A 23,264-nucleotide genomic window follows, 5' to 3' on the forward strand; every position below is an offset into this window, starting at 1 on the left:
CTAAATTAAGCTTAGTGATTTACTGTCAGCCCCAGTGCTACCAATTTTTTTTATTTTTTTTATTTTTATTTTTTTGTAGAACTCAGTGGCTCCGGTGCTGCTGCCCTCAAATTTGAGTCTGGAGCCCTGTGAACTTAATAAAACTGCATATTGTAATATCTGTACTTTACGTCTATTTGTTATTAAAGAATTTGTCAGTATTACAGTTTTTCGGGGGGAAATTTGAATAATTGCATTGCAAGCTGATTTAAGGTGTGCCCCTAAATTTTCTGCTTGCGCTCCTAAAATTTTCAGTCAGGGGCTACAGCGCTCCTAGTAAAAAAAGTTAGTCTGGAGCCCTGCTTCGGTGTACTATAAACACGGTTTTGCAATCCGTCTCCTCAGTTTATAAACCGTAGGCTGTAAACACGATTTTGACGCATATACAAACAAGGGATTGTGCAGAGTGTGGAGCGCGCACTACATGGCACGGAGCGCGGGCGCGAACACTTGCGTTTTCCTTTCAACAGTGGAAACAACTTAAAATACTCTATCATTTTTGGTCATACAGAAAATAACTTATTTATTTATAACTTACGTCAATATTTATTTATTTTTTGCGCAGCTTTTGGTGTGCATAGCCTACAGTTCAAATTAAAATTTTGGTGTTCAACTTTGTGTTTTTATAATACAACAACCGTTAATTTTTCGTTTTACGGGTTCAAAAAGGAAAAACGAATGGACGTTTTTTTGTAGTGTTTGGGGTGGCAGTCTTTCATAAATAATCAACTGTTGTTGTGCACTATACTGGAGAAGTATTTGTTCTCCATTTGAGTGAGATGTTTTTAGTTTGCTAATTGAGCAAAGTGCTTCCATATATTTTATTAGTATTAGCTCAAGAATAAAATAGAATAAGTAAAAATATCGGATTGATATCGGTATCGGCAAATAGCCAAAGCTGCGGCATCGGTATCGGAAGTGAAAAAGTGGTATCGGGACATCCCTAAACCAGACGATTTACATTTTGATCAAGCAATCTCATTGGCTGCAGGATATATTGTTTAGTTGTTCAGTACATAGGATACTGATTAACTGAATAATCATATATAATACAGATGTAAAATAATGGACCATAAGGTTCATCAAATGTGGCCTTTCTATGTCACCCACACACAGGGGCGTCAGTTTGTGTTGAAAAGTGGTGGGGACAAAAGATCAGATGAAAAAAACAAACAAAAATATTGAATAACGGCGCATCAAAAATGGGCATAGCGTAGCCCAGTCAACAACACGAAAATACTCAGCATAAAAAGGCTCGTACACACCGGGACGAATATCTGCGCGCGTTATTCGTCAGCGTTTTTCAACGTGTTTTTTTGTGTTCACACCCAAGCGATTTTCGCTGACGATGAGCCGAGTGAACATGCAAATTCATTCCCTGACATTAGATGGCGCCCATTTGCTCTGCAATTCCACTCCATAACATTCTCTTTCATCAATTTTTATTGGATTATTGGATTATCCGATTAGAGATCTGAGCGATCCCGGGGTCCTTCCGAGCAGACGAGAGGAGTCTTAACACACCACACATGGCAGGAATATCTGTTCAGATTATTTTACGATAATCTGAGCATCCTTAAGATTGTCGGAAGGGGTAAATCGGGGCTAAAATCGGCCTAATTATCCTGCCGTGTGAACCAGGCTTTACTGATCGGCGCATGCATGTTTTTGGGTCATTTTAGAATCAGTAATAGTTTATTTTGTTTAAGTTACTTTTTTGGACAATGTATATTGTTTCTTTCTGTATCTAAACTGCATTGCATGTTTTATTTTGTGCAAATAAACCTTTAACATTTCTTGGTTCGCTTGATTTTTCAGAACATTTTAACCAAATGCTTTCAAAAAGTGGTGGGGACAAAATCAACCATTTCAAAAAGTGGTGGGGACATGTCCCCAGCGTCCCCAGTGTAAATGACACCTATGCCCACACAAGGAAAAAAACACCATTACTAACACAATTACCATTAACTAAACAACATAAAATACCCTAGTACACAATAGAGCTGCATGATTTATAGTTAAAAGATCGCGATCTTGATTCAAGCACCTATGCGTTCTTATTCCTACATTTGGCTGTGTCCATCAAACCTGTTGAAAGTAACTTGACGCTTCAAATAAAGCTTGTATCAATTACATTGTTACAACAGTAGGTGGCGTGGCGCAAGTAACTTTAAAAAAATTTATTTGTCAAAAATCATTCATTCAAGAGATTCGTTCAAAAATGCTAAATCATCCTGTAATGAAACAAGTGAAGTCTTTATGAGCGAGTCATTGAATCATTCATTCAGATTAAAAATTAAATAAAATTAATGAAATATATTTATTAAACAGACTGCAGCAATTAACATTTTGTCGTGATCTCTATTTTAAACAAAAAGAAATCGTGATTCTTAATTTATCCTCACAACTGATAACATAGGAACTCTATATAAATGCAATATAATGCATCATTGAAGAGACTTACTGTACACTGTAAAAAAAATCCCGTTGTTTTTACGGAAAAAAAACTGGCAGCTGTGGTTACCAGAACTTTACCGTCAAAAATACGGTATCAACGTTTTTGGTTTTACAGACTTAACGTAAAATTTACAGTATTAACCCGTAATTCATTATCTGATATAATGATAATTTACCAACCTATTGAAGTATTAATATCTGTTTTGTACCATTGTAATACACTAACAACCAACAATCATCACAGCAGTGATCATGATAAATCAAAGCTTATCACAAGCAATCTTCCACAAGAAAGTTAATAGAGGGAATGCATTAACGTCACTTACGCACACGCCGGAACACGCCCCCCTCAGCGGGACTGAGTGGCAGAAGTATGGAGCCAGATCAGACTCATTAATAATTCACGCAAAAAATACGATTCACACATGCGTAGACAATTTCACATGCGTGAAACCTAATTCACGTACACACAAAAAAAATTCACGTGCGTGAAAAAAAAACATATTCACAAAAAGCAATTCACATGCGCAAAATAAAATTATATATTCATAAAATACATTTCACAAATGCAAAACACAATTCGTAGATATACAACTGTGCACAAAAACCTTTGAATCTTTAAAATGTACGAGTGTGTCCTTGAATTTGAATGTGCAAATCGTCATTCACGTACGAATCGCCTTGGATGTGTGTGTGTGTATTTTTGAGACTTTCCTGGCAGCGCTTACTCGTAAAACAGAGCAGTCATACTCTTCAGCCAATCAGATTTAAGCTCATCAATCGACCAATCAGTATCACATGAGGGCGGGCCTACCTGCATGTTACGTCATCAGCTTTCGACCAGTTCATGGCTGAGCAGAGGTAAGTGCAGTTATTGTTCATTTCGGTGTTAACTGAAGTTAGAGATCAGTTGAAGCAATAGTTTATGAACTATTATCTGATGTAAGCAAGTGTTGTTGTAATCAGATGTCCCATATCGTGTCAAAAATGAAGAAGGATGATGCTTGTTTTGTTGTATTTTAGACAGCTCTCAGCTACAATCACGCTAATGATTGCAAAACAATCATCTGTGGTCAATACCTACCCACCCTAGCTCTCTCAGCACTGGCCTCATCAAGATTGTTCTTATAATGGTGAATAGACCTATTTAATGAGCACCCAGTGTTTATTTGCTATTTGTGTATGTTGTTAAATTATTATTAACACTTGTTTCCCTGCATTTTTCAGGATTACTCACCTTTGGTGTGACATCTGGATAGCAGTCACAAACATCTTAATCCATGTTGTTTCTTTATTCTCTTTTATACTTTTGTTTTTATGTCTTAATTGGTAACACTTTACTATAACGTTTCATTAGTTAACATGAACTAATAATGAACTGCACGTAAACAGCCTTTAATTATTTTTTGTTAATGTTAATTTCAGCATTTACTTATACTTAATTAAAATCTTGTTAACATTAGTTAATGCACTGTAAAGTAACAATAAACAGCTATATTTTTAACTAACGTTAACAAAGATTATCAAACACCGCAACAAATGTATTGCTCATGGTTAGTTAATATACATTAAGTAATGTTATTGTACCATATTGTAGTGTTACCAATATTCAACATGCATTTCCTTATGTTTTGTGCTGTATTGTCATCTTAAGGTTTTTAAATAAGGTTTTTTATTGTCATCTTAAGGTCTCACAGGACAATATTGTGAAGCATTAATTTTACTTTGCTTAGTAAAATAGGCAAATCTGATTTTGTGCTGATAAGACAAAGGTACTTATCAGAGAGGCAATTAAGATTATGCGACTAAGATTACTCAGTAAACTCTATTCAAATACCATCACTTAATTTCCCACGTCCTCTGTCTGCACCTCTCGTACTATAGGTTTTTACTATTTTAAATATCAGGACAAAATCTGATATGTCCTAACAGAGAGGTCTACTGATGACTGGATCAGGGCCGGCGCTCCGCACACGCACATCACGCACTGCGCGTAGGGCACCAAGTGCTTGGGGGGGCACCAAAAAATATGGGTCGTGAAAAATCATCACAATAGGCTACTAGTATAAATAACAAATAAAATATGTCTAAAGCATGTTAATATACAAAAGCAATACAAAAGTAATATAGGCCTAGACCAAATTAGTCGAGAAAAAGGTGAATCTCCTGTGACAGTCTCCCTCTGGTGCCCCCCCTTCCCCACCTCCCAGTGGTCTGTTCGATTATGCCTCAATCAATGTAAAATTTGGCAGACACCGACCTCAGACATGGCCTCGAAAAGGCACCAAGAGTCGGGGGCGGAAAAAAGGAAAAAGAAGAGACAGCGGGATGATACTCGCGCGTCGCTTGCAGGTAGACAATGTTTTAAATAAAAATGTTAGTTTTGTAGCGCGGGCGCCCTTGCGTCGTGAATACATGTCCAGGGGGCGTCGCTAGTAGTGCAAATGATCCGGGCCGTTTTTAGCCCTGCATGTTGAATCTTTTATTTTAACGGGGGTCCGGGGGTCTCTCGAATTTTGAAACTTGGGCTGTTTAAGATGCAGTTAGTTTGTTTGAGAAGAAGAGGAAGACGGTTTAGATACGTTTTTTCGTTGTTGTTCTATGCGGATAATTTTCAAGAGGTTCATAGGCCAAGGCCCAAGGGCGACATCTGTTGGTGAAACTGCAATTAGAAAAAAAAAAAAAAACCACAATCTTAGTGTTTGTATATTTTCATATTCACAGAGTTGTCAAATTATTAGGGCTGGGAAAAGATTAATCGCATCCAAAATAAAAGTTTGTGTCTACATGATATATGTGTGTGTACTGTGTATAATTATTTTGTATAATATACAAAATAATTATACACAGTACATAAAATGTTTATATAAATATATTATATAAATACACACACATATGCATGTATATATTTAAGAAATATTTGCATGTATATACTGTATATAATTATATATAATTTATATTATATATAAATTTAAACATTTTATATATAAATAACAAATATTTCTTAAATACATACATGCAAATGTGTATTTATATATACAAAATAATTATGCACAGTACACACATATATCATTCATGTTCCAAATCTGTGTTTTTAGTAATTGTGGTGGTTTTTGGTATTTATAATTTTAACCTTTATATTATTTATTTCTTTTCATATTTGGTGCCATTGTTAATGTAAAATGATTTATTTGCAGCAGTTATTTTGAAAGTAAAGAGAACCCAACTAAGAAATTCTGAATGCTTGTTATTCCTTGGGTGGTTGGGAGTGGGGGGGCACCACCAAGCATTTGTGCTTAGGGCACCCAAATGGCTAGCGCCGGCCCTGGACTGGATTGAACACAATTCATTTGTTCACTTTTCACTTGATGTATTGCACTTATATTTATATACTTTAAAAGCAAAGCAGACTCTGACTGGATCTCACAACTCTGGAAGAGATGTATATTTCTCTGTACTGAATGTTCATGATCTTCATATGTAACAGGAACATTAATCATGATCAAGTCATTTTATATATATTTTATTCCCAAAGAATTTCGGAAACGTTAAAATTAATAAAACGTGTACATCAAATTGAACTATGTCTTTGAATCTTTTCATTCTGACAAGAACATTTAATAATGCATGCATAGCAGGGCTGTATTCCTAGAGCGTGTACATATAGTCCACAGGAGACAAATGAATACAGTAACAATGCATCACTTTCAACCTCTTGTTGAAACAACTGTCAAAATGGATGGCTTGCAACAGGACTGTTTTCAAAGATTTACAGGAATGGTAAGATCACAGTACTGGTTGTCTGCAACTTCATACATCATCTGTCTCGGAAATCTGAAACAATAAAACTACATAATATATGATGCTTAAAACAAAACATGTCTCCTATATATGCACGTCATTACATACATTATCATCAGTTGAATGTGTGGTGGACAGGACATGAAAATCCATCAATACTAAAAATAAATGTTTATGTTCACATGTGGACTAAACAGCAGTTAATAAACTATTGCATCAACTGATCTCAAGCTTCTTTAACTTCAGTTAACACAGAAATGAACGAGTAACTGCACTTACCTCTGCTCAGCCATGAACTGGTCGAAAGCTGATGACGTAACATGCAGGTAGGCCCGCCCTCATGTGATACTGATTGGTCGATTGATGAGCTTAAATCTGATTGGCTGAAGAGTGCGACTGCTCTGTTTTACGAGTAAGCGCTGCCAGGAAAGTCTCAAAAATACACACACACACATCCAAGGCGATTCGTACGTGAATGACGATTTGCACATTCAAATTCAAGGACACACTCGTACATTTTAAAGATTCAAAGGTTTTTGTGCACAGTTGTATATCTACGAATTGTGTTTTGCATTTGTGAAATGTATTTTATGAATATAGAATTTTATTTTGCGCATGTGAATTGCTTTTTGTGAAATTTTTTTTTTTTCACGCACGTGAATTTTTTTTGTGTGTACGTGAATTAGGTTTCACGCATGTGAAATTGTCTACGCATGTGTGAATCGTATTTTTTGCGTGAATTATTAATGAGTCTGATCTGGCTCCATACAGAAGAGCTGCTGCGTGACTGGAGATAATAGGGGAAACTGCGTTAACGCGAGTAAAACAAACTATTATCAGTTTAAACTAAAAGTTGGACTCGATATAGTGTTCCTTACAACTTATCAAAGATCCAGTGATCCATGGATATTGACATGCAGCCAGGAATCGTGTTTCCTGACATTTATATGTGCCTGATTTCGACGCCGGGGAAATAAATGAAGACAATTTGCCTGTAAACGTTTTATACAATATAGATAGGTCTAAATCCGAGTGATCACTTACATTAATGTTATACTGTATATCATCATATCGTCCAGCCCTAAAACTTGTATAGTTTTTTGTCAGTGTTTATTTAAAAACATCCAATTATGCAGAATATAGTCTGTTCTGTAGCTTTTTGCAGTCTGTAAAAATATACAGTACCTCAGATTTCTGGTCAAATCTAGTTGTACAGTCAATCGCAAAGCTCTTTCCCGTTTTAGATGTGTTTTGTGAGATTTTCACGGCGTTCACGCTGAAAACAAATGCTGCCGCTCAGTCTTTTTGCCACTTGTGGGCGTGACCGCATTCACTCCGGCCGACGGTGACGTCATGCGCATACCCTCTATACTATTATATTGAAGCTGCACAGAGTTATTCGCACAAACATTAAACACCATCATGGTAACACACATGAAATTTTAAAAATGAAATAAACATTAATTTAACAACATTAAATGTAACATAAAACCCTAATGTACATAACTGATTAGAAAAGAATTAAGAAAACTAAGAAGAAACCGTTATTTCAACAAAAATAAATCAAATGTGAAGTGTCATGCAGGGAATTGTGGGAATGTCAATTTACGGTTTTTCACTGTAAATTATACAATGAGTTGTTCTTTTCACTTTCAAAAACTGTAAATTTAACGGTATTTTACAGTAAAATTACATTAAATGTACCGTTAGATCTATCACAGTTATTTACCGTATATAGTAAGGAAACTTTCTGTTAACCAATTAACAGTTTTGCACTGTAGCATTTTTACAGTCTTTTACCGTTAAAATCACGATAATTTTTTACAGTGTATGATCCATGCTTTTTATCTTTTACCAACAAAAAAACATGCATATTCTTTTAAAATATAACTTACAGTTCACAATTAACAGATTTTATTGTAGCATTTTTACATGATTCTGTTAAAACTGCACACACACAAAATGACAGTGTACTTGTGCTGTATTCTTTATGTAACAGCCATCATGTGAATGCACAGAAGCCTGCCGGAGGAATCAGGGCACAGGGGGTGAACATTAACAGACATTGTTTGGCTCACATTACTGCCTCTTTGTTTGTTCTGATGACTAGCGGGAGATAGACATTCCCTGACTGTTTTAGAAGTGAGAGCTGCTGTCTGTACTATAACACCATGCCTGGGTTTGATTTAAAGCCCTCTCTCATACTCTCTGGAAGACAACACTCTGCTGCCATGCTCTTTGTTGACAAAACACTTCGTATCTTCCCCGCTAGACACTACCGTGCTGGTTTTGGTGTCCGTCTGGGTGTAAGTGTGAGGCAGATAGAAAGATATGGGAAGTTTCAAACATTCTTGTCACCTTTATGGCTTCGCGTAATCCCGCTGCCACCCCACTACATCATAGTCAGCGTTCTCCTGCTGGGCTTGGCAGCGGGGGGCTCGTGCCTTGCAATTTTCAACACTTAACACTGGAGAGAATCTCTCTGCCCCAGACGCTACTCATATCGGATTCAGTGTGTGACTGAATGTTGATTTCAGAATTTCTTCTTGAATTCTGTCCACAATTCAGACACTTCTTAAATCTTATCTTAATCATGTTAATCCTTTACAAATATTCACCAGTTACTATAGTAATTACGGTATACTATATATTGTTAGTGGAAATGCTGTTTCGTCAATTTTGGACAGTCTATTAGGGGAATGAAGGCATACCTTGTTTTTATTACAATGATTTCTAAATGTCTTTAAGCTACTGGTTTTCATTACAAATAAAAGTTTCTTTTTTATAAACCATAATTTATCTTGGTATTGGAAGCCATCAATGGTTTTGTTTGGTATTGCTACAAATACCACCAAATATTATTACAATTTTAAAATAAATATTTTCTATTTTTGTCACGTTCCCTTCAGAAATCATTCTAATATGCTTATTTTGAGTACAAGAAACATACCTTATTATTGTGGAAAGCGTAAGACATTTTCTATGATTATTTAATGAATAAAAAAAAGAAAAAAAAACATTTATTTGAAATAGAAATAGAAATGTCATTATTTTCACTTTTGAGTAATTGAAGGTGTCCTTACTATATATATACATGTGTGTGTGTGTGTGTGTGTGTGTAGCAGCTAAAATGATGACTATTAATTTCCAGCCGGAGTGCCTATGATAGCCACCAGAGGGCTCTCTTCCCGTCTTTGTTATCTCATCAGGGACTGCATTTTCCATGACCCATTTCCCAAACTCATTATGCTTGATAACTTTCAGCTGTTTCTCATTACCCTTGTTAACTCTGCCAATGGCCCTGTCCCAAATGGTCTCGTGGACTTAAATTGCGCGTGCTCGCCGAGTCTACGAGTCCGTAGGCCGTCCCATTTAGCATTTTAACGCTCTGAAGTGTGCTCAGCAGCGCCCCCTTTGTACCCTTGAAGCGGTCTTCCGCGAAGCCCGCATAGATGCCGGCTCCACGCACTTTAACTACCCAGGAATCCTTGCGAAAGGCCAATCAGGAAGAAGGCCAATCAGGGAGGAGATTTCTCTCACGGACAATTGTTAACATGGCTGAGAAGAAAATATTTAAGTGTAATTATCATTACGGTTTTTATGACAAGTTTATACAAACATTATGATCATCGACCAGTGGTTGATGTCTCAAACATAGGCTAATAATAGCGAGCTGAATAATATGATCACATTATGATTCATTAAATAAATAGAACAGAATGTCAGGGCTTTACTGAGTCATATGTAAACACAACAACAATAGGCAGCATATTTCCCCGAACCTGTAGCTCCTGTCCATAACAACAACCAGACCGTCTTCCTGTTTCCGGCGTGACGATCAAGTCTGTCCCAAAAATACCTCTCAATGCGCCCTCGGCCCCTCGCGGACTCGCGCTAAGGGCCCTATAGGTCTGCACTACATGACGTCACCGAAGTGTGGACTCTGAGGAAGTCCACAAGTCCAGAGTGTGCCATTTGGGACAGGGCCTATATAGGCTAAGCCCTAGGGTTGCCAACTGTCCCGAATTAGCCGGGACGTCCCGATTTTTGGGCCTAATTTATTTGTCCCGATCGGGACCTCTCTTGTCCCGATCGGGACCTCTCTTGTCCCGATTATTGAGTGCTGCGCAGATCTGACTGATACAACAGCAACACGACACGTAAATTAGTTCAAATCTCCTAGAATCTAGAGCTGCGCATGCGAGACAGAACATAGCCTACTGTATGTGCGTCAGCGCCAAACCGTGTAGCGCGGAGAGAGAGGGAGAGAGCGAGAGACCTTGCCTGCGAGATCCCCCCCGTCAACAAACCCGAAATCGCCAAAATATAGTAATATGTCCCGCATTTTTCTTTTCGGAAGTTGGCAACCCTACTAAGCCCTGTATTTTCACTCATTTTATGCGGAGTCTTTAATGTTGTAGCATGGCATTTTTGAGCGTTATCCTTGTTTCCTTTGTGTTTTATTTCTCTACTTGTATGGTTTGCCCATGTGTTTGACCTTTATATGGATTATGATTCTGGATTGTCCCAGTAAAACTGCATTTTGAAGTCTCTGAGCAGTTTGTAACACCTATGGCAAAATATGGTTCTTGATAAAAAGAAAATTCTTGTAATGTACATGTAAATGTTCAAAAGGTGAAGGCCACTTGGCACATATCTGAATGGCATGAAAGCACCTCGTTCATTAGAGTCATATTCATCCGTCTTCACCGTGCTCTACAGTCCAACTCAAAATCCAGTCTAAGCTCTGTATCAAAGAACGTTTGCCAGGGAGAGTAATTAGCCTGTAAGAATAGCACCTATTGAATCCACCGCTTCTAAAAGTGTGCTCCACAGAGACCTACTGCCCCCTAATTCATCAGAGGAGAGGACAGACGGACAGACACACACACACACACACACACAGCAGAGTGGTTGGCATGTAGATCTGAAACGATATCTTACGAAGCTGTCTGCACCTTCTACATCGTTTCTGGCTCAAAACACATCTCCTCTAAAATAAACCCTTTGCTTTTCTAGTCCTAACCTACTCACTGCCCTACAAAGACCCCAGGCCGACCACACACAACTGGTCACAGATTGAAAAACAGATACACTTTCACTGGTTTTAAGATGAAACATGATGTCAGTTGTGCATTTTTGTGCTCCTGTCTGTTTCAAGCACTGAGATTATAAAATAAAGTCACTAGTTACTAGGCTACTTACATAGGTTATTTAAGTGTAACAGTAGATGTTAAGCACAATCAACAACATTTAGGGCATATTGTTGAGTAATACAAAAAATAATTTTCAAAAAATGTCCTAACTAATGGGGCCAATCCATAAACGTATGTTAAAATACTCACTCAACAATATATGTGTTGTTAACATGATTTTTGCAAAAACTCGCTTAATAATTTTTTTTTTGTGTAGTTATAGATAACATTTTTGCCAGAAGAATTAATGGAAGCTTTTATAAATTAATTAAATAATTAATTTGAAAAATAATTAAATTTATAAATAAGCTTAACATTCTTGAAAATTATATTGCCCATTTACTTATATTCATAAGTGCCTCGTTCTTTTTTCTTTTTCTGAAAATAAGGGACAAGTCAAAATAATATTTAATCAACGTTATGCCACAAGTGCTGTTGAAGGATCGTAACTTGCATAAAACCCAGAACATTCTTTTAATTTCTTGTAGGCTAATACAACGAAAGCATCTGTGCTTCTTTAAATGAACTGCATTTGATGAATTCGTTTTCTCCACTATATGCTGGTGTAATTTACAATATAAATGAGAGTGCAAATGCCAAATGAGTCACATAAAACACAGTGGCGTACAGTCTAGAACTTGATATGTAATATGATTATAGTGTTCAAACGAATCTATTCTGTGACAGCAGGTGGTAAGAAACCCATGATCCGCTCACGTTATTCACACCGGTGGGAAAGAAAATCATTCTAAAGTGAGATCACTGTCAAAGCCAGTCAGTGATTTTCACCCCAAATGAGCGTTCCTGTGGTGATGAAGTAAGATTATCTCGCTGAAACCATTATAGTAGTTTTGTGCCCTGCTTTTGTTTTTCTTCTTAATTTGCTAAGCACATTCTAGGTCACTGAAGACGAGTAGCATGTTGCGCGTGGTGCATATTTTGGATAATATGAAATATGCAGCAGCAGGGTTTGGCTGACCGTCTGTCCACTGAACTGTAATTCCATTCCCGATGGCCTCCCAGGAAAAAACACTGGTGCCCTTAATGCTATCCCAGTGTCTAAGAGATCTCAACCACCATGACATCATTTAAAAAAGAAGAAAAAAGAGGGGGAAAAAGGATCAAATGGGTTCTAAATAGATCCCTTGTGTTCTTGACTCAATATTAAAGAACACTTTAACTTATGCCAAAAAGGTTCTGATGAGTAAATGTCTTAAATGATTGCATAATATAGGCTACTTTCCTGCATAAATGATGTGATAAAGTGTTTACGAGCTGTTTTTAAGGGAATTCTCATTTATTAATGGCTTTTTATTGCCAATGTGTGAACGAAACTTCAAAAAACAAAACCTTCCCCCAATTTCTAGTTTGTCTATGAAAGCCTGTAGACTGATTTTTATCATAGACAGTATAAGAAGTGGACAGAGCCATCTCATTGGAACTCAGTTGAGACAGTTGAAGCCCATTTTTAGCGATTTCTGAGCACTTCCGTTCCTGACGCGCAGACTCAAACCGACTCAAACTAAGCTTGATGACGTGAGCAACCTGTCTGACAGACGTTAATCTTCTAGTAGCTGTGCGTGAAAATTGCCAACGTTAATCTTGCAGAGACGGGGAACTTGAGCAAAGAGTTCTTTGGCGTGAGTGAGCAGGAGTAAGAATTCCGTTGCTTTTATGGACTCATTATCTATGGGCTTCTCCCTTGACGGGACGTCCCCCCGATTGCCTGCGAGCTTCTCCTCCTGTCTGTACGGTAATTTCTGTACAGCGCGACAGAGAGTCGAGTGGTTATGACGCAATCGTTAGCCTATTTTTACTAAATCTGTTTCTACGGGGCCATAATGTAACATAGAAGGTAATGGAGCACTTTATACATTGTCGTGTTTCTTTAGAAATAAATAATGGACAAATGGAGTCTTTAAACGCCTCAGATGAAAAGTTATTCGCTGTCAAAGTGATGCCAAAATGAATGGGAGTCAATGGAAATGCTAACGCAAGTGAAGTTCTGCTACAACATGGCGGCCCCCGGCCGGCTTCAACTTCCGGTCGATGGATTACCCCCTTGATTTTTATGTGACGGACATTTTGCCAGGAAAAAGGATGTGACGATAACGCGCGCTCCCGAGAGCCTCTCTTCTTAAAAGTTTAGAATAATGCCGAAAGAACCATTTTGTACAGAAATGTCAGTGTGTCATGCAAAGAAAAGGGAATCATTCAAACTATAGTCTCACAGTGAGATCTATATAATCTATTGGCATTATAGGCTACTCAAACTATCATAACAGAGTAATTTGAATTACCTCATCTGTCGACATGATGCGGGGGAATTGCAGACCTGATCAGATGCTTTCTTAACTGCTGCTTTCTCGCTGTCCTTTTTGTTGTTTATTTATTTTGTTATTGAGAGGAAAGCGCGCAACACATAATGACATAACGTTAATCATAAACGTCACTCTCGTGGACAGCGTCGATATGTTCCTTAAAAGTATATCACTGCAAAGGTATTTCCAACTTATTTTTACCTCTAAAAGCGATGAACGAAAAAGAACATTGTGGTAAGTAACTAAGTAAGTATATTGGGGCAGCAGTTAGTTGCTGGCTGCAGTTCACTTAACGGCCACCGGTGTCGCTAATAACAAGGATTTCTGAATTAAATATAGCCAAAGACTAAAGAAATACAAAGGAGGGACTTTGATATAGCCACTTTAATTCATAAAATGAAGATGAAAACAAACCCCTAAGTTTCTGTAATTCAATCAAATATAAAGAAGGAAATATACTATACTAAAATATACTAAAAAGTTTCCAGGATCACTTTAAAACAAAAAAGTTTTACTTTTTTGTACTTACTGAAATAAATACTTAGTAATATCAATTAACTACATGCACTTACTAGAGAGTTACGGTTAGGTTTAGGGTGGTTAGTTAATTGTAATTATGCATAATTTACTGTTATTACTATAACTACATGAAGTAATGTATATCTACTTCACCTTGGCTTAGAATAAAGTGTTACCGGAAAAAAAATATTGACATGTTCAAGCCCTTGAAGAAATTGTTTTAAAAATCCCTAAATTTCTTAAGATAAGTCATCTGAAATTCAATTTATATAATTAAAGTATAAATTATTGAATATAACTTATATATACTGATAATTATAGAAAATAATTAGTCAAATGAACAATATTTAAATTATTTTATAGAGATTCTGTTATGAGGGATTTGATTAAAATCCTTTTTATGAATAGGCCTATATATTTTATTTACAAGTATTTCTGTCTATTGAAACCCTTTTGCTAAACAAGAAATTCTTTTTGGTTTTGTCATGTTGTTCTTATAAAATAACACTGTCTCTTTGATGAAAGAACTGATGAATGGAGATAAAAATAGAATCTGATGATGTTGTGAGAGTAGGCAAAAGACAGTCACCATTGCTCAGACAGATAAACTGTTTTTGTGCGTGCTTCTGAATATGCATAAACATATCTGGGGACATATGATATGACATCTCAGCCTTCTGTGTCTGATATATGTCAGTGAACATGGGTGGAGTCAGACCCAGAGAAGTGTCACTCTTCCCAGAGTGGGTGCTTCTTCCATATAAAGCGTTGCAGGAGCTCAAAGCCCTTGTTAGAACAGGAATCCTCAGTCACTTCGGCTGCAGCACTGCTATTGCTGCGTCTGGGCGCCCTGATCCTTTGCACAGCTGCAGAGAGGTGAGAGAAGGGCAGAGAGAGAGAGACACACACACAGCTAACAATGGCAGATTTGTCTTAAGTTAAATCCTGTGCATTATTGTGCATGCATTGCATATAGACACTGTGTTATTGTGCTAGTCTTAATTTACAAATTTTTGCATTGGAGTGATTTGTATATAATTGTGGGTTTAAATGTTTCTTAAAATTGCCAATGCAGTTGAAGACTGCTATGTTGATATTGATGGAAAACTCAATTTTGGTCAGATTAAATACACAGTAAAAGTGGTGACATGCAATTGTTACCTTAAATACTTTTTCTTCCTGATTTAATGCATTCAAATTAGTTTGTGGGTATAAATCAATTTATTCACGTGGATTCAGTGATGTTAAATACTATTTTTGACTTGATTAAAACCGGTTGATTTAGATGTTTCAAGTTTCACGGTTACGATTTTTTCAGTGTAGGGTTGATTTTGAAAAGCTGAATAAATTCTAAAAGGATTTCTGCAACAACAAAGAAGATTACACACACATTGTGTGATGTAATTCACATGTACATTAATAAAGTAATTACATGCACATTTATAAATATTTACTTTAAGTAAAGTTATTAACAGCATCATACATGGAATCATGTTTTTATTTAATTTTTTTCCTGTTCATTGTAATAGCATGCAGTGTCATTTACAACAACCTAAACGGAAGGAAGAGCTCATAAACGATGATCACACATACCACACATAACCACATTACATTCTGTGTTTATATTCCTGATGCGGCAGGTCTTGCACACGTGTTTTGTAGAGTATCAGAGTACAGAGAGCACAGGAGCTTAACAAGAGCAGGAATGTATGTAGTGAGAGTTTGTGAAGCTGAGGAGGAATGTGTTGATTGTTCAGTGATGAGTGACGAGGACAAACAGAAACACTCCGCTATTGCAAAGTCAATACAAGAGTTCCAAAAGCTAAGAATCAGTTTTTGATGAACATTTCTATTATTTTTTATTTATTATTTAAAATTCCTGTTTGGTGAAAAATAATTTTCTCCAAGATGGTGTAAAGGAAAAACTTTATATTTATTAAGTGGTCTGCTGAAATTGGTACACAGGGTCTACAGGGGTCCTTTCTGTGATGTAATTCACAGTTTTAGTAGCCTGGGAAAACCCACTTCCGGCAAATTTAGATTTGCTCTGAAAGTTAGTCTGGCAAAGAGCTCATTCAAGCCCGTTTCCAATCCGTCGAAATCGAGGCACCAATCAGAAACGTTGGGGCGGGCTTTACACGATGACGACAGCGCTGGCATTTTGAAGCAGATTTTGTAGCCTACATTACAAAGATGGATGCCGCCGTCGAACATCACTCGTTCGAATCAGCTATCGCGTCTGTTTTGAGCGATTTGAACGTTTCCTTTTTGTTAAAAACCGAGCAGTCAGTGATATAAGATTGTGTGTTTGCATTTTTATTGTTACCCTGTAACTACATTGAACAAGAGGGTAACAAGAACCACTTTAATTTACAGCCCGCAATGTCACTTACCCAGTAACTACATGAAACAAGAGGGTAACAAGCACCACTACATGAAACAAGAGTATCTTTCCCCAATATTTAAGCAAAAGTTGCAATAGTTTTCGTTTTCAGTGCACTTTTGTTAAAAAGATTACATTTTAAAAATTACAGGGTACATATCTATTATATCTATTTATAAAGCTTATACAGTATGTACTGGTTCACCATTATTTCAAAACGGTACGCAGTGTATGTTCTTGCTAAATTGATCACAAATGTGAGATTGTTATATCATAATAGTAGAATAAGTACCCCTTAGTTCTATAATACTCACAATATTAATAATTTTTTAATTCTCCTGGTTGTTACCCCTTCATTCCCCAAACTTAAAATATTGTTCCCTTATACTTATATTGTAAGTACGTTATAGGTACACTATAATTACCGAAGGTTACGCTGTAAAATTGCTTTAATTACCCAGTACTTTCCGGGCTGTAATCTAAAGCGTTACCGAAAATTGTTTACTGTATGTTAGTTAAGCCACACTTTTTTGTGATTTTGAACGTTTTTATTTTAATATTATATATATATATATGTGTGTTATACGTAATAATATTAATAATATATTTTGAATAATAATCATATAGCCTACATAGACAAATGCACAGCTGGGCACAGTTTCTATTGAAAGGCATTATGTCGTTAACGTTTACACACTCAGTGTGCTAAATATTCTTTGGTTGTCTTTTATTTCCCGGGACAGGCAGTGCAATGATTGAACTGGGCTCAGTGGAGGAGGGCAGCAGTCTGATAGACGAGCTGATGGAGTTGACATCTCAGAGCTTATGTCAGCTCGAGATTAAAGAACATTTCAACATCATTAAAGAAATTGGCCGTGGCAAGTATGGCCATGTGCTGCTGGTCACCCACCGCTGTAAAGGTACGCTATTGAGCCTTTATTCTTACAGTATTAAGTCACTCACTGTGCTTTTTAACAGTTCAGTAAGTTCTGTGATTTTTTTTTAAACAATACATACCTGATCCCTGCATTAAAAAGTGCAATCTAGGGTTTTTACCTAACCCATTTGGGGTCTTGTATCACCCTGAATGGATTTATTTTACTGACTGTAAATTTTCCAGCTCACAAATTATTACACTCACTTACACAATATACGACACAAGACGAAAACAGTTTGAGAACGTGAGTCCGGACAAATGCAGAAATGAAATAAAATGAAACCGCAATGGGGTTATGCACTACAAAAAAAACGTCCGTATTCTGTAATACAGTTCGCATCGCTTCCGGTTCAGGTCTTTTGTGCTTCATCGAATACAGATAGAGCTGTTTTTTTTTCAAGATACTGCCAAAGGAGTGAAAGATTATGTGTATTTCAGTTGACTTAAGTCAGATGCATTTACATTGTTACTGTGCCTCAAGATGCAATCAACTGAAACTGTGTCTGTAAAGGTGTGAACCAAATGGCCCATAGGAACTGATAGGTGTAGGCCGGACGGCCCACACAAATCTTGTGTATTGAGTCTCTGTTAGAAACTTCTGCCCCACAGACAGAACTTTGGGTTAAGATTTTTGAAAGACGAGATGCTAACATCGCTGCTGAAGAACTGCTACACTACAAACTTTCAATAAATTATTTTCCCCACACGAACTCTGGTCAAACTTATTATTAGAGAAATCTGACACATTAGCGAGCCATCCAAACGACCACTCGGCCAAATACAGCAAAATCTAACTGGAGCAAGCAAAGATGATCATATCTGATCTCCATTGTATATGCAAATTGATATCTAAGTTTTTTTGTTTTGTTTTTAATCACTAACATTTAGATATTTAAATCAAATAAAAACTATAAAAAAAGAGAACTAGCTTAGCGGATTAGCTTAAAAGTCCATAGACATTGGCGTCAGTTAGTACTGCCGTTAACACTTTCTCCCACAAGCAGATGCATGAGACCTGTTTGATCATGTGACGTTCGGCATAAAGCGTGAGACCTGTTTGATCATGTGACGTTTGGCATAAAACATGAGACCTGTTTGATCATGTGACGTTCGGCATAAAGCGTGAGACCTGTTTGATCATGTGACATTCGGCATAAAGCTTCTGAAAACACATAATAATTGTTTTTACTCTCAAGATGGTAACTAACTGGACACCACTCACTGAATTGAACATGCCGAGGTCATGGCAGGCGTACTATTTGAAATGTTACCGGTGGAAAAACCCTTCTGTTTCATTTACTAAAATAACCTAAAGTAGAATATTTTGGACTTTTATAAAATCAGTTTATCTGATTTTATCTGATAAACTGATTTTATAGACAAAAAACATTATATAACAGCTAGTTCATTTATGTAGGCCTACCAAAAGCATACAATACTTTTCATTATTATACTAATTAAGCAATTTCCTGACCAATAATTTGTGGTTAAGACAACGAAAGTGTTGAAGTGAAAGTGCCATTTTGGGCTTGGCTTGGCTATTCTTTATTGCTACATGAACATGGGAATCATTCAGCACCATGCCATGATGTGTATCAAAGTACTATAGTATTACAGTTTGATAGAGTTACTGCATGCACACTTCTGTTATAGAGAACACTTTGAGCAGTGCAGGAATTATTTAATGCTATTTAAATGAAACACTATCTCCTCTTTTACACTCCCACAGATCTTAATGCCAAGACATCATAACAGCTGTGAAAATCTTTCCACTACAAACTTAAGACTATACGTCATCATTTTATGTCTCATAGAGCACCATCTATGAAGGCCAAAAGTCCTCTGATCTTGTGTATTTTTCACTGTCACAGGGACTCCAATGGCTCTCAAAGTGCTGCCCAAAGCCTCGACCAAACTGCAGGGCTTCCTGAGAGAATACTGCATCTCCTTGCACCTGTCTTGCCACCCCTGCATCGTGGGCTTGTTTGGAATCGCCTTCCAGTCCAACGAGCACTACGGATTCGCCCAGGAGCTCGTCACAGGACGGGACCTGTTCGCCATCATCCAGCCACGGGTGGGTGCTCACATCGGCAGATCTTTCCCTTTATTCATAGGCACTAGTAATGCTATAACTGCCAATTCACAGACGCATGGGTCTTTCTTCAACCATGGGCACTTTAAAACTTACAAGCATTAAAACTGATTTGGAAACTTTTTACCATGCCGCCATCATTTTTACTACTTTTCAATTGCATTTTATATATAAATTTGTCCTTTGTCCCGGACATTCAGTCTTTAACTATAACAATTCATCATAACATAATTATTATTAAATGTTTAATTAAATACATTAAATGTCAATTTAAGAGCTTTTAAAAAAATATGTACTTTTTTACACAAATTACAAGATGTTGATCATGGTGGAAATGATGCCACAATTAGTGTAAATATTACAGTAAAATCAAGATCAATATCTCATGTCAATATTAAATTGTGCATCATTTCCAATAAATCTGTAATTATGTCAAATGATGCAAAAAGTACAAAAATATTATTTATTTGTGTATATTTAATACTGAAGCCCACATAAGTCAAGATTTTTTTGTTGTCTTAATCTGTTGTGATCATTTTCTTGGTTTGGAGGTAATAAAAGCACTTTCACACACACTATATATATAAATATACAGAAATAAATAATATTTTTGTACTTTTTGCATATCTATATATAGCCAGACATACTGACTTGCTCTATGTCTGTCATTGCCAGATAGCTTCCAAATCAATGTCCGACACTTGAGAAGGTTACAATTTTATCCTCACAGACACTATGTGTTTCCAGATGTGGTATATTTTATGTCTGCATGCTTATAGAATGATGTCTGACAGATGCTGATTAAATGCATTGCGGACTAGAGATATGATGGGTGATGTACAGATTTTTTTGTCTCAGAAAATAATGCACGGCCTCTGAGGGCTTTCATAACTTCCAGATACTTTAAGAAAATATTAGCAATGGAATAAGCTATGGAGTCAATTTACTAAAAAACATTTTTAAATGTCATTTTCTCTACCGTAACATCCAACACAGAGTGATTCCATAATTTGAGATGGTGGAAATGACGTTAATCGGATAATTTACTGTTGGGCATTCTTAGAACACAAATGAAAGAAACTAGTGAGAAAAGTATATTTTAGGTTTATTTTATTATGTCCACAGTGCCATAGCTGAAGTAAACACTTGCACAGTATGTGACTAATAAAGCTCCAGATCCAGTGCAGGCCTGGAGTGACTTTAAGGATCTGGAATCCAGACCGCACGCTAAACATGTTCACATGCTTTTCGTACTGAATAAGGAGCAGGAGGTACGCCTGACATATTTCGGTAATGTTCACATGTCTTAGGAAATCTTGGAGGGTGTAATAATGTGTGAGTAAAAGAGCAGAGCAGCTGTTTTTCTCTGTCACAACATGAGTCTCTGTTACTTCAACATATCCAGTGAAACCTTAACCCAGACGCACTGAAGGATTGGAAAGATTTAAAGAGGCAATAACACAGCAGGGGCTCCTAAACTCACAACCATATATTCAATTATAATGCAATGATGTTGTCTTGACAAAGTTTTGGACCTGCACATAAGCAGACTTAGCGAAATGTTATTTATATACATTATACACTATTATTCATATACATATTACCGAAGTAAATTACTTCAGTTCACAATTGTTTTTAAATGTAAAAGATGTAGTTACTTTGTATATTATGTAATATATATATATATATATATATTATTTAAAATGTGTGTATATGTATATATATATATACAGTCAAACCAAAATTTTATCTATTCAGACACCTTGCTATCCTAACCTACATAAATGTGTATATGTGTAAATGTGAAACTATAGTGTCTACTGTTAAAAAATATATCAAAAATTATATATGGTGTCTGAATATTTTTTGTTTTTGACTGTGTATATATAAATATAAAAATATAGATTTACTTTATTAGTTTTTTGTCATTTTATGTCATTTATATTTCATATTTATTTTATGTTACTAAATATTACAGTTTTTTTTTTGCTATTTTTGTGTACAATACAACCTACGTTTAACAAAAGTTTATTGATAAACTGTACTGTATTTCTATTCTTCTCCAGGTGGGCATCCCTGAATGCGCAGTGAAGCGCTGTGCCGTTCAGATCTCTTGTGCTCTAGAGTTCATCCACCAGCGTGGCCTGGTCCACCGGGACATCAAGCCTGAGAACATACTGCTCCTGGACACACACTGCCGGCGGGTCAAACTGGCCGACTTCGGCCTCACCCAGAGACAAGGAACCTTCATCCGCTTCATATCAGGCACGCTGCCGTATATGGCTCCAGAGCTGTGCGCCATGGTCTTAGAGGAAGGTCAGAAGGAGGTGAAAGCCCCTCCGCTCAGAGTGGAGCCCACTTTAGACACCTGGGCCTTTGCTGTTCTTCTATTCTGTATCCTCACGGGCTTCTTCCCTTGGGAGCGCTGCAACGACAGCGACGATTTCTACGAGGAGTTTGCAGACTGGCGCCGAGCGCCGGGAAAGACCCCCGTGCCGTCTCAGTGGAAAAGGTTCACACCCATGTGTATGCAGATGTTCAGGAGGATGTTAGCGCTGGATGCCAGTGAGAGGTGCTCCATAGGGGAGGTCAAAGGTTATGTGGGTAAAGACTGGGTACGAGCGAAGGATGCCAACGGATGGGTGGGAGAAAACGGGGAGGTCAGCACGTCCACGCCGAGCCCTTGCAGAAGCAGCCACAGTGATGAACAGTGATGGTGTTATGTGACAAATTAGCAATCAGAATGCGGTGCTAATTGCAATGCAGACAGATGATTGGTGGGCTGAATTGACATCATTAGAGGTGTTGATATAGATATTGCTTCTCCGAAGTAAATAAGTAAATTATTGCGTATTAAATACAATTTAGGCTGCTTTAACAGCAATTAATAATTAATTGTCTATATAAAAGTAAATGTGTATACGAGGATTCAAGCTATAACATAATACTTGTAATGTATACTGTAGGTTTATTTGACCTTAGAAAGCCTTTGTAACAAAACACTTTTCTACAAGATCTGATTCGCACATGGTTAGATGCGATTTATGTGAAATTGTAGTAAAATGTTCTTGAAATCTTTATTATTGTAAAAAAAAAAACTATTTTTATACCAATAGTAAGGGCAGAGGAAGCAGGGATAATTGTAACGCTCAATAAACGACACTGACACAAGACGACATCTTGTTCAAAATTTCCAAAACTTTTTGTCAATGTTATTTAAATAGTATCAGGGACAAAATCTGACAACAATGCCATCATAAATCTTGCTTCAAATCAGCTTAAATTACACATTAATTATTTTTCAGGCTGGTCCATGCACATACATGAGTAAACAAACAGTGCATCTCTCAAAAATGTGACACTTTTAACCGAGGACAACAGCTGCCATATTGACTATTGAGCGTTACAATTATCCCATTTATTTCTATATGAGTGGACCGTCTCCTCCCCTTTTATCTCTGATGCAGGTATGAACACGCACAATTCAAACCTCTACCTCCACACACAATTTACAGACACT

The 23,264-nt window shown here is 36.9% G+C and overlaps 1 protein-coding gene across 1 annotated transcript; it reads left to right on the forward strand.

Annotated features, from left to right (window-relative positions):
- Nucleotides 1-15,094: 15,094 nt before the first annotated feature.
- si:dkey-8e10.3 (serine/threonine-protein kinase SBK1) lies at nt 15,095-22,574 on the forward strand. The gene is made up of 4 exons (XM_056259777.1): nt 15,095-15,208; nt 17,459-17,635; nt 19,524-19,726; nt 21,811-22,574. Exons 2-4 carry the CDS (start codon nt 17,467-17,469, stop codon nt 22,456-22,458), a joined length of 1,020 nt encoding a protein of 339 aa, XP_056115752.1. The 5' UTR covers nt 15,095-15,208; nt 17,459-17,466; the 3' UTR covers nt 22,459-22,574.
- The last annotated feature ends 690 nt before the right edge of the window (nt 22,575-23,264 follow it).

The sequence above is a fragment of the Rhinichthys klamathensis genome, unplaced genomic scaffold (genome assembly GCF_029890125.1).
Source record: "Rhinichthys klamathensis goyatoka isolate OS25496 unplaced genomic scaffold, OSU_Roscu_1.1 h1tg000169l_1, whole genome shotgun sequence".
Lineage (NCBI taxonomy): Eukaryota > Metazoa > Chordata > Actinopteri > Cypriniformes > Leuciscidae > Rhinichthys > Rhinichthys klamathensis.